Genomic DNA, 17,309 nt, shown 5'->3' with positions numbered 1-17,309 from the left:
TTTTGAAGTTTGGTGGTGTGAAAACCTACTGACTGAAAAGGGGTGCTTAAAACGAGGAGGCTCTCTCCCTTGGGTACAGCTTTAGTAGTGAGTGGGGAGAGCAGCACGCAAACATGCAGGGCTGGGAGCTGCTTGGCAGCCGCGTGGCACAGGAATGGGCTCGTTGGGGATGTTGTAAGTCACCCACAACTGCAACAATTTCCAGGAGACTTCTTCAGGAGCTGAGTGTTTGGATTTTTTTTTCCTTTTCAATCTCTGCCTGTACTCTGATGCTAGCTCTACGCAGAGGGTTACTGCAGCACAGGGCCGATGTCCTCTGGCTGTCGCTAACCAGTCAATGTCACGGGATTCAAGCCTTACAGTTTTCTTGGGCCGTGGTTCATTTTTGCTTGTACTGATTGTGGGCAGAACTGTAGCAGTTGGTGTTGGTGCGTGTATTTTTAGAAAAAAAAGTACCATGTTATTGTTTTTAATGACTTCTTTAATGAGCTTTCGCTTCATAAAGTCTCCTTTTTTAACTCAGTCCTAATTGCCTTACCAACTAAGGAAAAAGCAAAAGCAAAACCCTTTCATCCTCTAATGCAAAACCAGCCACAGTAGAAAGTTTATTTTTATTTCTGAGGTCATTTACATATCTTAAATTCAAATTTTAGAATTCCAGTAACTTAATTCTAGGTAGCTCCTCCAGCTTCAATAAAGTCTGCTGTTTCGCTCTTAACTCGGTCCTGAAGTGCTACTGAGGAAGCACAAACAATAGCTATGCAAGAGGGTCGGAACTGTGAATTAGCCTTCCCACCAGGGGTTTCCTAATGCACCCAGGCAGCAGCTTCCCGGCTCGCCGCAGCTGCCCCCTCCCCGTCCACACGCTGTACAATTCACAGTAAACAGGCTGTGACACAAACCTGTCATCTCCTTCCTGGAAAGGAGAAGGGGTAGGCTGGTAGACGTGCCCCAAAACAAGAGCTCTGTTATTTACAGCTAAATATGAGCTGTGTCTAAAGCACATGGAGATCCTGTTTTTCAGAAATGAAATAGCTCTTGTTCTTGCTACCTGTAGGACTTCTGATCTTAGAGAGAGGCAAGGACAGCAGGCCCGCAGGAAGCTCAAGCTCTGGAACCGCACTTGTTTACATCGTGTTACCACAGCCCTAACCATTTCTTTATTTCTCTTCTAAGAACTTGCCCGCAGGCTGAAGTGACACAAATGAGAAACACAAGCAAGGTGATAGAACCTGCTTACTCATACAACTGTCTCTCTCTTTTTATCTTTCAGGTCTGCTCTGCACCCAGCTGAGCTTGTCTGAGGCTCACCCGAGCCCCCTCTGCAGAAAACAGGGACACTTGCTTGCTAATTTCAACCAGTTTCTGTTTGGTTTTAACTGTAGAACCATAGATATTTGGAAGTGTTACCAGCCTACCAGACTTCCTAGGAAGACAGATGAGACCTTTCTGCAAAGGCTGGGCTTGCAAGCCAGGGTGAACAGCTACTACGTAGTGTGAACTTAATTTACAATTTGTACAATTTTTTTAATAACATTATTTTGTCTATTTTTATAATCGAACATAGGTGTCTTATTTACACACTGAAACACCAATAAACTTAATTGGATTATTTTTTTTCCTGGTTCTGTTCTTTTCAATTCAAGGGAAAGCATGTGTGGAGGGAGGATGGAGAAGGGAATGGTTTGTTACCTCTTGCACAAGCACCCTGCGCTGCTGTTTATAAACTCATTACCAGAATCTACCTAGGAACTTTTATTTTTACAAGGTATTTGTCACTTCTTATACAAAAGCGAGAGTCCCAACAACTACTTATGAGAAATGTTCCATGTAATGTAGAAAAATTTCCATGGAGCAGGTTTCCCTTCCGAGCATTCATTAGATAAAGCCCTTAAGAGAAAGGAACTCTTAGTACAGATTAGCCTGTAAGAGAGGTGCTCGGCTCTCAACACTCAAACGGTGATGCTGGATTTTTCCACCAGCGAATATTTAGCAGCCTCAGAGATGCGCATCAGTTGACCCTGGCTTTAAATTATTGAACTCCAAACATTTGGAAGATAAAGCTGGAGGGCTTTTTTTTTCTGCTTAATTGTCTATTTGGGTTTTTCAATGTTATTTTCCAAATACTATACTGTTTCAGGCAGAATTCGTCTGAATCTCTTGCTAAGCTGGGTGTAAAATAATCTAAGCATGTAAGAAAAAAATTCCTACATCTGTTATTTTCAGTGTAGTTGCAGAATTGTACTAGTAAAGGGGGGGGGGGAGGGCAAAGAACAGATCACCTTTAATAAATCTACTTCAGCCAGCATGAAGACATAAAATGTAACAAAAATAGGAGTAACAACACATGCAATAAGTTACCATTTGTTGTGGGACACAAGCTTTCCTTCCCTTGTATTTTAAGAATTATTAGTGGTTCAGCCCTAACATCAAAGTGGTTTTTCTTCCTTATTTCAATTTCCTGCCATATTAAACTGCCGAACACATCTGAGCTCCTCCCTGAACGGCTTCACCACTCTGACAATAAACATGCTTAAAGTGGCCTCAGGTCTTTAGGGATGAGAAAGCCTCATGAAGAAAAGTCCTCTCTAGTCAAACTCTGGGTTCTCCACGGTAATCAGGCAGACAGTTAAGTGTCACTACTTTATAGATGGTTACACAGGTAAGAATATACAGTGATAAATGTAGGAATATGCAAACTTTATAAAAATTCTTTTTTTTTTTTTATTATTCCACAGCATAAATCTGTATTTAAACAGAGGCACGCACAAAGGCACTTGGCCACCTAGTCCCAACACTTAGGCTTCACGGAGATCCTGGAGCTGCCCTGCCCAAGGCACAGCCGGACTCTCAACCTTTCTGGACCTGCCTCACCTACCAGGTGGCTTCTGGTGGCCGCGTGCAGAGCACACTGCCAGCCACCCACCTGCACGTGCATGCGTTTGTTTGATCTCAACCAAGCATTCTGGGCTCCAAGTATATGCGACTGGAAGGAGGCTTTCCTACTTATCGCAGGTGTAGGCTCAATTTGTTATGTTCCTGGGAGCCTAAAAGGAATCAATTTCTCTGCAGCAGCTAATCTACTTTGTAGCAATTAATTAGTCATTAAGCACACACAGCACTAGGTCTACCTGTCTCATGTTCCCACACACACACACACACACACACACTTAGGCACAAAATGTGTAGTTTTACATGGATTACGAGTGTCAGACCAGGGGATCGAATCCAGGAAATCCCACAACCACAGCCACAGGGTGATCCTGCGACGCAGGACGCAGCCGGACCAGACCGTTCTGCCACTGCTGTAGCCAAGTCCTGGTCACTGGCCGCTATATTCCGGAACTAATGCCTGGCTGGCTCCTGCTCTTTCCTGCTACAATGTGGGGGAGAAAAGAAAAGGGAGGGAGGCGGGGAGGAACAAACCTGAGACCTGGATGAAGCACCTCTATTCCAGGGAAGCATTCATGTCTGAGAATGGAGCTAAAAGCCAGATGACCACCTGCTTTAAGGACACTCAGCCCCTCTGACCAGTCTGTTCAAACAGACCTGGACCAGCTTACGGGCTTCAAAGAGTCCCAGTCTGAGGTGCCCTGCAAATCCCACCTTCCAATTTTTCTCTCTCCTTACTCCAGCACTTCACCTACCTATGGGATGCGAAGCTATGAATTTCATTAGATGACAAATCGCTGAAATCGTGGGTGTTCCGACAGGAACATAGCCCTGTGTAATCATTACTTGAAAAGTAGAACCCAAATTTACTTTCGCAAGTGACTCACACCTTGCAGAGTTCACGTGAACCGCCTGTATGGAAACAGCCTTGGTTCAAAGCACAGATACATCTTGCTTAGTCATAAAACCTTTTTTTGACAATACTGTAACTTAATAATTTACAAGCTGAAACTGATCACCCAGTATTTGAAATACATCACAGCCGAGTTACAGATATCACTAGGACTTCACAGCAAATCAAACTTGTAACTGAACATGCACAGATCATTATATATACAGTGATAAAAAAATAACGGTGTACATTTTCTTGTAAGAAGAAATTAAGTAAATTCTTTGTGCATTTCAAGATTGAAACCTCTAACCTATATAAAATTGCTTTAAAATATGAAGTAAATATTTAACCCAAACTTGAGAAATCTTCTGTAATCTGCAATATAGCCTTCTCATTTCAGCTTTTCTTTCTTTCACGCAGAACAAATTAGGAATTTTATCCTCTAAGATATTTAATAGTAATGTGCAGATATAAAAAAATACGTTCTTTGTGGCAAGCTTGAACATATATATATATATATATTTACAAACCTCCAGAACAGATTAGCATTAAAAAACACAGAAGTAGCAGATTGACATAGTGCTTTATTTAAGCTGTCTGTACGAAGGAAAATAATGTGCATCCCTATCATATACGTGTAAAAATACTAAGGATGTACAGTGTACAAAAACAGTTTCTTGTAGCTATTTCACATCCTTGTGGGTCATATACTTAAGGAAATAAACAGTTTAAGTATGACCAACAGTAATACGGTTTCTTGGGTTCATAGTCGTGTCTGCTTAATATCCTTAACCGTATGACTAGATCTTGCATGGATCTAATGAAAGAACTAGCAAGGTCAAGAAATGTCACAAACTCTAAAGCTACAGGGAGGTAATTCAATTACCAATTTAGAGGTTTTTATTTAAATAAATACTTTACATTTCATGCTTGCCTGTAATGCACTACCAGGAGCAAGATAAGGAAATTCTACTGTAGACAGTACAAACAGTAGCAGCAAAGTGTGTACATTGAGGTGTAATATATAGACCCTGCAGTTAGTAAGGAAAGACCTTACTTTTATACTCTAGGAGAAGCACATGGCCCCTGCAAGAACAGTCAGCTTTAAGAAGCCGCAAGTAAAGATGGAAAAAAAAAATGTAAAACAATACTGGAATAAATGTTCTTTAAGCAACAGGAATGTACTGAAAGATGGATTAGTGTGGAAAGCGAAGCTGTGTGCAAAACTGCCAAAATCCAAACAGAAATGACCTATTTCCTCCGAGATGGCTGCAGTAGAAGAGGGCATACTGTGTTATGGAAGTCAGTACAAGCTGGAGTCCAAGTCAAATGTACTGTGCTTGAAAGGATCGCCCAGGTAACCAGCCACCACCTCCTGTCCAAATCCAACCCCAGCTGCAAACAGCAAAAGAAGAGCTTCAAAAGCTTCTCTCAGCACTGCTTGCCCCGTTGTCTCTCACCTCTTTCTAACAGTGGCAAGACAGAGAATGCTCCAAGTCAGAGGTCGGGGCAGGCTGCTAACTCTCTCTGTAGCGTAAACTTCATCAATCAACATTTTGGGAGGCAGACAATACAATGCAAAGTGAAGTCTTAAAAGATTTTCAAATAATTCAGACAGATATTTACTGCAAACTGCATTCTAACGCTACGCAATGGTGAGCCAACCACAGGGCTGCTTCTGCACACGAGGAACGGCTGCCCAGAGGCACGGCACCAGCTGGTCATTAGCTAAAGGTACCCTCTGTCAAGAAACTTACTGCTATTACAAGCTGAAAACACAGGGGAAAAACACAGGCGTGTAACATAGATTTTGAATCACCTTAGCTTTAGTCTATAAGTATGAGGCCTTTGCAGAGAACTAATTAATGCCCATCTATTAAGTACTCAGTTATTGTATCTCAGTCACTCCTGGTGTCAGTGCAGACACCTCTAACTACCGGTGCAGAACAGACCTGCAATGCATTTGCTGTGCTCCTCTCTCTCAGTGGAGGGATAATCTCTATGCGTGTTTAGTGTTACAAGGTGAACAGAAAGAGATCCTATGTAGTTAAAAATATACCTCATGATATATTTCTGCCTGATTATCCATCCACTTACTACAGATAAAACATGAAACATGAAAAATTGTCTAAATTAGTCTGTGTCCTTAGCTGCCTTGCTAAAATGCCCATCTACCCCTTGACCGTCCCAGCACCTGCACTGCCAGCAGTGGGCTTCATGCTTGGGCATCAACGTTCCACATCAAGAGGCGAAGGCATCTGCGTAGGAACACCTCTCCTTTCAGACACATTTACTCATTCACACAACGCAACCAGCAATACTCTGCGATATCACAGTCTTCATGGGAGCTTAACAAGATGCAAACGCAGAGATACTTTGAATGATAATCCCGTGGAGTCAGGGGTTTCAGATGTCGTTAGCAAGGACACGTGTATGCTACCACTGCGCTCCGTAATATCCTGACTCCTAGCACCAAAGGGTTTATTATTAAGATTATCATTGCTGAGGATCAAAGCTAAAGTTTATGCACACAGTCTGTTAGGTTCAGATCTTTGGAAATGGAAAGACGGTTTTCTACCAGTGGAGTGTTTCTTGTGATGTTTTAAATTCGGTCAATCAGGTACCATGGTTACATGTAACATGCTGAGTTTTGGGACTCTTTTGGTTGAGGGCAAACCTTGCTTGAAAATGGCTGATGCAAGAAATTTACTATTTTAATTATTAAAATAAAGTGCTTTTCTTATAATCACTATGGTCTCATTGTTCAAATACATTTCCTTCATATAGAACAGAAATTTTCTGTTGTGCTGTCAGGCTCTTAATTACATTTATCCTCAATGGAGCACAAGATGTAGCGCTTTTGCCTGTTTTTAACTCTTTGGCACACGAAGCTGGAATTCATCACCTCCATGGCCAAACAATTGAAAGACAGTATTTCATTCACAAAAATCTGATTCTAAGCAGTATGTACAATTTCAGAGCCTTGTTAAAATTTCCACATGGGAGAAAAGTGCATTATCCCCTTCAGCTTGTACAGTCCTTCCATATATTACAAAATTAACTGCTATAAGCCTGTTCTATCTAAGATGTAGCAGCATTTGCAAACATGACACATACAATCCTTATCTCTAAAAATAAATACTACTGCAGTACAACAAAAAAAAAAAAACCCCATAACAAAGAATATTCAGAGCTAAACATCTGGAGAAAAAGCTAATTCACAAAGTCAAAATAAAACAAGTAAGGCAAACACCTGTTTACCTTGGTGCACACATTTTGGTGAAAAGCAATACCATTATGCCTGTCTACATTCTTCAGCCATCAGAGGTGATGTATATCATGAAGAAAAAGAAAAGCAAGAGAAAGATGTTATCTGGTGCAAATTATGAGACCCCTTAAACAACTTCAACTGCTGCTTTTATGCCTTCATTTCTTGCATGTATGATGTTCGATTCTCCATGATTGCACATGAACCTGGAAGTTCTAAGTGGCAGGCTGGGTAAGCCCAGCCCTTCTGCTTCTTCTGTAGTATCCAACAGTAATTAAAAAATAATATATATATATTTATATATATCAACAGTTTAAGTCCTTCTCTCAAACGTTTCCCAAGCAAATTCCAGACAGATGTTAATGACAGAGACCTGCTTCAAGTAATGATATGCCTAACAGAAACCTCGCATATGTACATCACCACCCCTATGTTTCCTTGTTCTAACCAGCACAAACAGATGCAAGAAAATGTTATAGACTAGTCTTTTTAGACTAATTACAATTTTGATTCGTCTTCTGGAAGAAGAAAAGCCGGACCAACACATTTTTTGTTTAGCCTCCACTGTGAGGAAAAATAGATGACTACTTGTGCACAAAGTGTACAACGCTGAAGTCAAGTCATCTACCTTCAAAGAAACCATTAGTAACTTCTCGACGTTGCTATTATACTGAGACTGTGGACAGCAGCAACAGCAGGAGAGCGTAGTAGAGAAAAATCTCATATTTCATGCAAAACCAAAACGGACTTTGGGTAGGTTTGGGCAAGAAACTTGTTCAATTTGGAATGGTCTCTGAAAGTGCCCCCGCTATCTTAGATAGTATCTAGTTCTGGTGGTGATGTTCAGGAATCATTTTCAGTGATAAACCTAAGATGACAGTGAAGCAGCAGAACAAAAAAGTTATTCTCGTCCACTTGCAGAGTAGGAAAACTGGGGGAAATGCGGCCGCCTCTCATTGTCCATGCAGTCCATACCATCCTCGTCATCTGTAGTGAGGGAGAAGTTCAAGATATCATTATGTTTGCAACAAAATGTTATTATTATTCACCTGACATGCAGTATATCTTTCAGGGTTCAGTGTTGAAGGTAAAGGCTCGAGTTCTAGTAAGACTTTATTCACATAAGCTTTTGCTCATACAATAGAACGATGTCCACTGAAAGGACATCCTTTCAAGTGATTCACCATTTAGTCCAGGGTGAGTTGGTTGGTTGGTTTGTTTCATTATGACTATCACCTGAGAACTTCAGTCATTACTATCCTTTCTTAGGGGGGTATCAAATCATCAAATCATGCCAGCACATCCAGCTTTTGGTAGCACAGAAGACGATTGCTGATTGAAGCAGCCAATTTTCATTGTTTATGCTGAGTTGAGAAAATTTTAACCTTACCATAGATATAGTTAAATATTCCCCCATTTTGAAGACAGCACAAAAAAAAAAAAAAAAAAAAAAAAAAAAAAAACCCAACAGCTACAAAATGAGCAATTCATGCAGGTTCTATAGGTTTTATTTTTTACATATTATTTTTTAGTAAATCCTTTATTTTTACAGTATTTACTGGGATCAGAGGAAACACGGACTAAGCCAAAATCATAAATACTTGTATTTACACAATTCCTGCAGTGCCAATGGAAACCAGGCACCAGATGTTGCCTCGCTCTGAGAATTCAGATCTACATTCTCACACAGAATTTTTTAATAGTGCTTTACCCTTAAGGGCGCATATTGAAACCGTTATTCTAATGATGTATTTATATGCTTACACGTAACCTTTCAGAATTACGTATCTTCATATATTCCACATATAAAACCTAGAGTTAACACAGGTTTGAGCAATTGCTACGATTAGGCTGTTTGACTTTAAGAGTGCTTCTCAGTTCTATAACTTCAAATACAATCTTCCCTTTTACATTGTCAGTTTAAATCAGGTTAATATATAGCGCTTGTTAGTTTTGCTGTCAGTTTCACTACTGTAGATAAAAGATAAGAGTTTCAATATTCACTTAGTGTGATTTGTAAAACTTGAGTATCTAAATAACTAGTCTAAAGGTTATCAAAATTATTTCTGTAACTATAAGAGATCTTTAGATCAGCAGTATCCTTTTGATACACAGATACCAACCCCCCCATACCTAAAGCACATTTTAACCCCTTTTTGCATAATGGTAGAGGTGATTCCATAATGCAGTTAATACAACTATTGTTAGTTTTAAAAGACAAATGATTAAAAATAATTTCCTGTTGCAATATCCAGGAAAGGGGAAATCCCATGTGATCCTTGAACCACTACAGTTCCCTAAAACTGGCAGCAGTTCTCCGGATCTGGCTCAGGAGAAAATACACCTTTGTGCTGCTGGCGATGCTGCAGAGCACAGCCTCAGGTGAGGCAGCCCTGCCAGCTCTCTGGCTTTCCACACCAGCAACGCCGCAGCTGATCTCTGCGCTACTGCCGGTCATCACCCCCAATTTCATTATTCTTATGACTGGGGTGGAGTTGCAGCCCACGCTAGATTTCATGCTGCAGCAGCCACAGCATTACCAGAGGCCAAGAGAGGTATTTTAGGCAGGTAGATTGTTTCCCCACACTGGTACTGATCACCTGCTCCGAATTCAATAAATTTACAGCTGAACTCTTGGTACCATCCACGTATTTCATATTGCTTCAGCGTTCAATGTATAAATAGCACTCTCGTTGCATACGTTGAGTTTCAAGAGATCATTGAACCAACAGACTTCAAGTTAATAAAGCTTCCGGCAAAATCTGTTCAAATTGCAAATATGAACAGTCTTATCAAGATAAATGGGAGAAGAAAGGGTAATTTTTTTTTCACAGCAGGAAGACTTAAAATCACTTAAATGACTTGTCCAAACACTAAAAATGCAATATCCAGAAAATATTCCAGATTTGAACTCCAACAGAAAACTGCAGCTAAACCTCAGGATCCTAAAACCCCCAAAAATGAGCTGGCTTAGTGAAAAGGTCATCAACCTTATCTATAGCCTTTATTATCTGCCTTTGTGACCCTCCTTCCTCATGCCCAAATTAAGCAAAAAAATTAAAAATGTCATTTAGAAAGGAAATCCATTCAGGAACTCAGCAGCAAGACTTTAAATGCTGTGGATTGGGAAGGAACTCAAACCTTGGCTTGCCTGACCACATCATGATTCTTGTGTGTGTAGCAGAAGACGACAAAAATACAAATCATTGTAAAATTACATTCACTACAACAAAGAATGTCTGTGCAAGGCCCAGCGCAGCCATTATATCTATATTAATTTATTTAAGAGCTTTGCTGAAACACAGAATTTGATAGGAAATTCCATTTTCAAGTAATTGGTATCTACACAAGAGACATCCACTTGTTTCTGGCAGTGATCTAGTATTCTAAGTCTTACTCCTCCTTTAAAAGAACACTGTCACTGAGAGTTACTCTTACTTCCACACAAAGATTTTTACTAGAAACAGTGAGAACAGTTCTTCTATTCAGACAGACAAAAACCCTTACAGTTCTTTATTTTAAACTGACCATTTTTAAGTAACGCTTATGCATACTTTCTGACTTACATTTTTCAGGCGGCGTTATTGTAATAGTCTGAGCTGTAAATTCTTCATCAAAATACCTGGTGTCTGTCTCAGATGTCACTTGAGGTTTAAAAGGAGGTACGAGCTGAAAGGGACCAAGAAACAAAATGAAATTACTCTACTTGAAATTACAGCCAAATTACTACCAAGAATATAAACAAATTCTTCTTTTTCCCTGTGTCCCAGATCAAACCAGTAGGTCCGTGGAGAGGCAGCTGAGCCTCTAACTCCTAGTTAGATATAGAGGCCATTCCAGTCAATCCCAAAAATACCAGTTCACAATCCAGCTAACAGCACAACATGGCTAAATTCCAAGTGTCGCTCTCACATGAATTGCAGATAAATTGAGCTGCATAAAGACCACTACCTAAAACCCCTTCCGGACATCCTAAAACTCCACATAGATGTTGGGCAAAGACAAATCTAGGTGCTTCACCACAACTGGGTGGAATAAAGAGCTAAGGCAGAAAGGACTATACAGTGAGCAGAGTAAGAACAATGCAGCTTTTTTTTCTTGGCACGGTTAAAGCCAATGTCTTAACTTACCTTTAGAAGAAATTATGCGAATCTGAAAATAAATTTTATGTTTGAAAAAGAGCCAGTCCATCCTTAAGTGAGTGGCAGGATCTAACCCTGCCTACTGCTGGGACAGTACAGTGCAGTATTTCCCAACAGTACACCACCAGTATTTACTCACAGCTCTCAGGTAGGACTTCCTTGGCCCTCTTTTGAGCCAACCTTGCCACACACCTTCTCCTCCAGAACAACAGCTTACAGACCAAAGATTTTTAACTGCAAGGCATTGCACTGTGTGGCGCCAATCCAAAATGCTACAGCAGCTTAGTATGTACGATACTGCAAATGGAGTGGGAGATGACAATGTTTTTGTTTGTACGTGGGAGCCCTTTTTGTTATCTCCTCATATGCGATTTAAAATACACACCGTGAAGAAAAGTGTATCATTTCCCTTTCTATATAAGGGGCTACTGGCTCACTGATATTATCAGGGTTTGTGTGTGGTTTTCACTAGTTTCATGTTATTTCCCTCCTCAACTCCAGAACACCAGTACCAAGCATTTAAATTTATTAATTTACCCCACTGCAAAGGAATCAGAACTGCTGTTAAACACCCTTGCCTCAGCAAGTTTGATGCACTGGACACAATTTATGATACACAATGTACATTGCAAAAAAAAAAGCAGCTTTTTAATGATAATTTTTTATAGTCATAACAGTCTTAGTTATTGTACTACGATCAATGCACAAGATTGTTCTTTTGTACAGAGAGATCTACATGAACTGGTAAATGTTAAAAGCAGCTCTGGATTTCAGTGTTGACCAAAGGAGACTACACTATCCACTCACAGAGACATCCGAAAACAAAAAAAGCTATCCTGCCCTATAAGGACTGGACTGTGTAAGTATGTAGTACTGCACGACCAGCCAAAGAAAGGTGGCTTTAAACAAGATGCTCATCACAGTAGACCTCTATCCAGAAAATTATCATCAATTCCTATTACTTTACAGTTCTGGATGAGGCACAAAAGATTAAAATGTGGTAAAGTACATAAAAGGGACACCTATACAGGAAGACAACAGCAAAAAAACCCCAAACTAAACTAAAGCATGTGTAGATATATACACTCATACTTCCATTTTATATCACCATTACAAATACACAGAAATTCCCATTGTTTCCAAATCCAGGCTGAAAACTTCCCCTCACCTCCCCTTTTTTTTTTTTTTTTTCCAGGAAGAGAACACAGCACTAAATGACTCTTAAGGAACAAATAATACAATAATCACAGAATCACAAGGTTGGAAAGGACCCATTGGATCATCGAGTCCAACCATTCCTAACACTCCCTAAACCATGTCCCTCAGCACTTCATCCACCCGTTCCTTAAACACCTCCAGGGAAGGTGACTCGACCACCTCCCTGGGCAGCCTGTTCCAGTGCCCCATGACTCTTACTGTGAAGAATTTTTTTCTGATATCCAACCTGAACCTCCCCTGACGGAGCTTCAGGCCATTCCCTCTTGTCCTGTCCCCTGTCACTTGGGAGAAGAGGCCAGCTCCCTCCTCTCCACAACCTCCTTTCAGGTAGTTGTAGAGAGTAATAAGGTCTCCCCTCAGCCTCCTCTTCTCCAGGCTAAACACCCCCAGCGCTCTCAGCCGCTCCTCGTAAGACTTGTTCTCCAGCCCCTCACCAGCTTCGTTGCTCTTCTCTGGACACGCTCCAGAGCCTCAACATCCTTCTTGTGGTGAGGGGTCCAGAACTGAACACAGTATTCAAGGTGCGGCCTCACCAGTGCTGAGTACAGAGGGAGAATCACTTCCCTGGACCTGCTGGTGACCCCATTTTTGATACAAGCCAAGATGCCGTTGGCCTTCTTGGCCACCTGGGCACACTGCTGGCTCATGTTCAGTCGGCTGTCAACCAGCACCCCCAGGTCCTTCTCTTCCATGCAGCTCTCCAGCCATTCTTCCCCCAGTCTGTAGCGCTGCATAGGGTTGTTGTGCCCCAAGTGCAGGACCCGGCATTTGGCCTTGTTAAACCTCATCCCACTGGTCTCAGCCCAGCAGTCCAGCCTGTTCAGATCCCTTTGCAGAGCCTCCCTACCCTCCAGCAGATCAACACTTCCTCCCAGCTTAGTGTCATCTGCAAACTTGCTGAGGGTGCACTCAATGCCTTCATCCAGGTCATTGATAAAGACATTGAACAGAGCTGGACCCAGTACTGATTTTATTCAGCTATGAAAAGCACCAGTAAAACAAAATTCATCAATCACAGGTGATGGGAGGAAGCTGGTGCTCACACGTGATGTTTATCAATAACATCCAGTAAGTCAGCTGATGAAACTTCCAGTTTTGCTGGAAGTTGAGCTGTCTGAAGAAGTGAAACAAGTAAAACATAAATCTCCAGGTGGTAACCAGGAGGGAGAAACTTGATGCAAATTTATGTAACTGGTGTTTTGAGATTCATCCATCTTATAGCAGTACCTTTCATAGCCCAGACATTAAAAGCAGTTGGAAACTTCAGTGACTGCAAAAAATGTGCAACCACGTGGCTCTCCACAACAGCTTACACTGGTATTATACAAGTTATACCCTCACATACACCAATCATCCCCTACAGACTATGGGAAAGGGGAAATGGCAGCTAAGATTAAGATGCACAGATACAATTCAACAGACAGCAGTAGGGAGGTTTCTTAAATCTTTCTATACACTTTGCCTCGCTCTCTCACAGCATCATTTCCACCAGCACCGCTATGAGTCCAGCCAGAACTGGAGATCGCTCCTTTCAATCTACTCTATCCCACCTAACTGAACTAACTGTACCTAAAGTCTTGCAGACATCCCACTCCAAATTTCTGATCTGCCAACAAAGGCACATCCCCTTCTTCAGGTAAACTCTTCTTCTGAGCTTCACAGAATTGTTGGGATACTTGCAAGACATACTCTCGATTCTAATGGAAGAACCCCTATGATAATTTATTGGTTCCTGCAGAATTCTTGCCCAGAAATGAGGAACAGGCACATAGAGCTCAGACATCACCTTCAGAAGAACATGAGAGAAATGCAGTAAGAAATCCTTTTTAACAACCTTTCAGAGAAAGCAAAAGTACGGAGTATGGTATAAGTGATGCACCCAAGTGTACACAGAGAGACACAGTACTTCAATATCACATCCAGGAGACTGGAGGCAGAGCCACTGAAGACAGATTTTGAAAGCCATGTCACCAACACATCAGGCCATGCTATGGAAACTTGGCAACCATCTTTCTGGAGGGGCGCCACCTTTGTCCGTTAATTGCCAGGTCTTTTTTTAAAAAACGAAAGCAAAATCTCCACAAATTTTAGCTCTAATGAAACCATTAGAAAGACAAATGAGGTGCTACTGCTGCAAAGAAAACTTAGATTGACACAGCACCTGAACAAGAACTCAGAAGCTTCTCCATATATACCAAGGGAGACTGAAGCTGAGGCTCAGTGACAAAGAATAAAACACTCAACATTAACTGCAGCTCTCCACACACAGCGGTATTTTATGTCTGGTGCCAAAAGGAAATGGCATCCAGCTGCTGTCACCACAGCTTTTCCCCACTTCTGACCTGAGAAGCCAGACAGTCCAGGAGTAATGTGAGCACTCTTACTGAACAACTACGCTATACTTCAGTATTAGAGGAAACATCTAATGTTATTTGCTCAAAGATAGGCTGACGGGAATAATTTGTCTTGGCGTTGCACAGGAGGTGGATGAAGCGTCTTCAATGTAACCGTAACACACTTCGTCTGCCAAATAAAAAATATGATGCTCAAGAACATCAATCTGATCTTCTTTCTTCTTTTAATTTAAAGGCAATATTCCTTCCAAAGAACCCAAAATAAACACTACCACAATAATCTCATCCACTAACTGACTGCAGCTGAATAGTACTCTGAGATAAAGTGTTAGAGGAATAAGAGGTGCAGCTATACACCAGTCCCACTGAAGCATTTGTTTAAATAAACTAGAGAACTAGATTGTAATCTCAAAAACTTCAGGCACACCAATTCTTCATGTATCATATAAATACTAAAGAATGAGCACCGTTGTTCAATTCCAATTTTTATTCATAAGGAATAACTATTTGAATCTTACTTACGGTTCAACTTCATTATGACATGGAATCATAGAATTGCTAGGCTGGAAAAGACCTTTGAGATCATCAAAGATCATCAAGCCCAGCCATACCTGTCCACTCCTAAATCATATCCCTAAGCACTTCGTCTACCCACCTTTTAAATACCTCCAGAGATGGCGACTCAACCACCTCCTTGGGCAAACTCTTCCAGTGTCTGACAACCTTTTCGGTGAAGAATTTTTTCCTTATCTGAACCTCCCCTGGCACAACTTGAGGCCATTCCCTCTCATCCTATTGCCTGTCACTTGGCAGAAGAGACCAATACCCACCTCTCTATACAACCTCCTTTCAGGCAGTTGTACAAAGCAATAAGGTTTCCCCTCAGCCTCCTCTTCTCCAGGCTAAGCAACCCCAGTTCCCTCAGCTGCTCCTCATAAGACTTGTTCTCCAGCCCCCTCACCAGCTTCGTTGCTCTTCTCTGGACACGCTTCAGAGCCTCAACATCCTTCTTGTGCTGAGGAGCCCAGAACTGAACACGGTATTCGAGGTGCAGCCTCACCGGTGCCAAATACAGAAGGAGAATAACCTCCCTGCACCTGCTGGTCACGCCGTTTCTGATACAAGCCAAGATGCTATGGACCTTCTTGGCCACCTGGGCACACTGCTGGCTCATCTTCAGGCAGCCATCAACCAACACCCCCAGGTCCTTCTCCACCAGGCACTCTTCCCCAAGACTGCAGCACTGTACGGGGTTGATGTGTCCCAAGCTGTCCAACTAAAAAAAGTCACTGCTGCATCCCAACATGTATGCCACTTCCTACTAATAAATTGCAATATATGAAATGAATTCTGCTTTCCTCACAGCTTACGTAGTTTGAAACTTCATTATAAAAATAACTACAAAACAAATATTTCAGTAATGTCTTGTATTCTCATCACAGGCTGTTTTTCAACAGTTTCCATCTAGTTTATTATTCAAGTCTGACAGATGTCAAAAACTGTAACAAATGTTACTGTTCTTTCTGACCATTAAAGTTAATTAAGTATTGGTAATTAAGTATTCATGATCTGATGTCCAGAAATCAAACTTTCATCTACCTTAAACCTGCCTGGAGAACCAAAACTGCAAAGCTGTTATTTTCAAGAAACAAAGAGAAGAGAGAGATTACAAAGAGAAGAGAGAGATTAGCCAAACCAGAGTAGTGGACAAAATAGTTCATACCGTGAGAAGAGAATGGGGTCACATCACTGAAATACACCTTTGTATTTCATCATAACCATGCTCAGCTGAGTGTGCTGGAAACATCACAATTCACAAACAGACTTCTCAACTTGAAACAAAACCAACCAGAAATCCCAACATATTCATGTTAACAAACTAGTGACTTACTAAGTGACATTCTAAGTAAAAAGTCTATTTTCATACAAATTGAAATTCATTCACTCACAAAATACCACAATAAAACATTTTAAAAAGACACCAGGCAAAGCTTATCTCAAAACTTTATGTTTTTCTGATGAATATCTGTTAATAAATGTTCCCTCAGTTACACATCTTTTAAGTTCCCAGCAAAGCAAGTGCTTGGTGACCCTAAAAATCATGCAGAGATAGTAACAACACAAACCTTAGTTCGGTCTTTCAACATTAGATTGTCAACAACAGTATTTTAATTAAAAAAATACCAAAGTGTTTTAAAATACCGATTTTCACTTCCTAACAATAACTCTTTGTGCTTTTTCTGACATTAGCTCAGTTACCAAAGGAAACAGGAGCTGATGAGATTAGGCACTCTGTCAGTCTGCTTTTCCTTCCCTAACAAATTCTGAGTGGCTGGACAAATGCACCATGATGGAGAAAAGACTAGGCTCACCGGCACTACCCACAGCATCGATCTAGTTTACGGAATAGAAGAGGGATATTCCTGTCCATCCCATCCCTCTAGAGTTTCCACCGAGAGAAAAACGATAATCTGAGTTGAGCTTCGGGCCAGTCAGTGAGCATTCAGGCAGGGACTGGTTCATGCCCATACCCAGTGCCCATG

The 17,309-nt window shown here is 41.1% G+C and overlaps 2 protein-coding genes across 4 annotated transcripts in view; one reads left to right on the top strand and one right to left on the bottom strand.

The window, feature by feature from the left end:
- Nucleotides 1-1,811, top strand: part of SDCCAG8 (SHH signaling and ciliogenesis regulator SDCCAG8) — a 110,580-nt gene extending 108,769 nt beyond the window's left edge. For all 3 annotated transcript variants that reach the window (XM_054064141.1, XM_054064142.1, XM_054064140.1), the window contains one exon: nt 1,274-1,811. The gene's annotated coding sequence lies outside the window, so the exon portion shown is untranslated. The remainder of the gene's footprint in view (nt 1-1,273) is intronic.
- The window catches only part of AKT3 (AKT serine/threonine kinase 3), a 155,917-nt gene continuing 140,417 nt past the window's right edge, over nt 1,810-17,309 (bottom strand). The window contains exons 13-14 of the mRNA XM_054064144.1: nt 10,619-10,721; nt 1,810-8,039 (exon numbers count right to left, since the gene is read on the bottom strand). Of these exons, the coding sequence (XP_053920119.1) occupies nt 7,954-8,039; nt 10,619-10,721 (189 nt within the window). The 3' untranslated portion in view covers nt 1,810-7,953. The remainder of the gene's footprint in view (nt 8,040-10,618; nt 10,722-17,309) is intronic.

This window comes from Cuculus canorus, chromosome 3 (assembly GCF_017976375.1).
Source record: "Cuculus canorus isolate bCucCan1 chromosome 3, bCucCan1.pri, whole genome shotgun sequence".
Lineage (NCBI taxonomy): Eukaryota > Metazoa > Chordata > Aves > Cuculiformes > Cuculidae > Cuculus > Cuculus canorus.
Note: the sequence above shows the minus strand (reverse complement) of the source record. Positions and strands in the feature narration are given on the sequence as shown.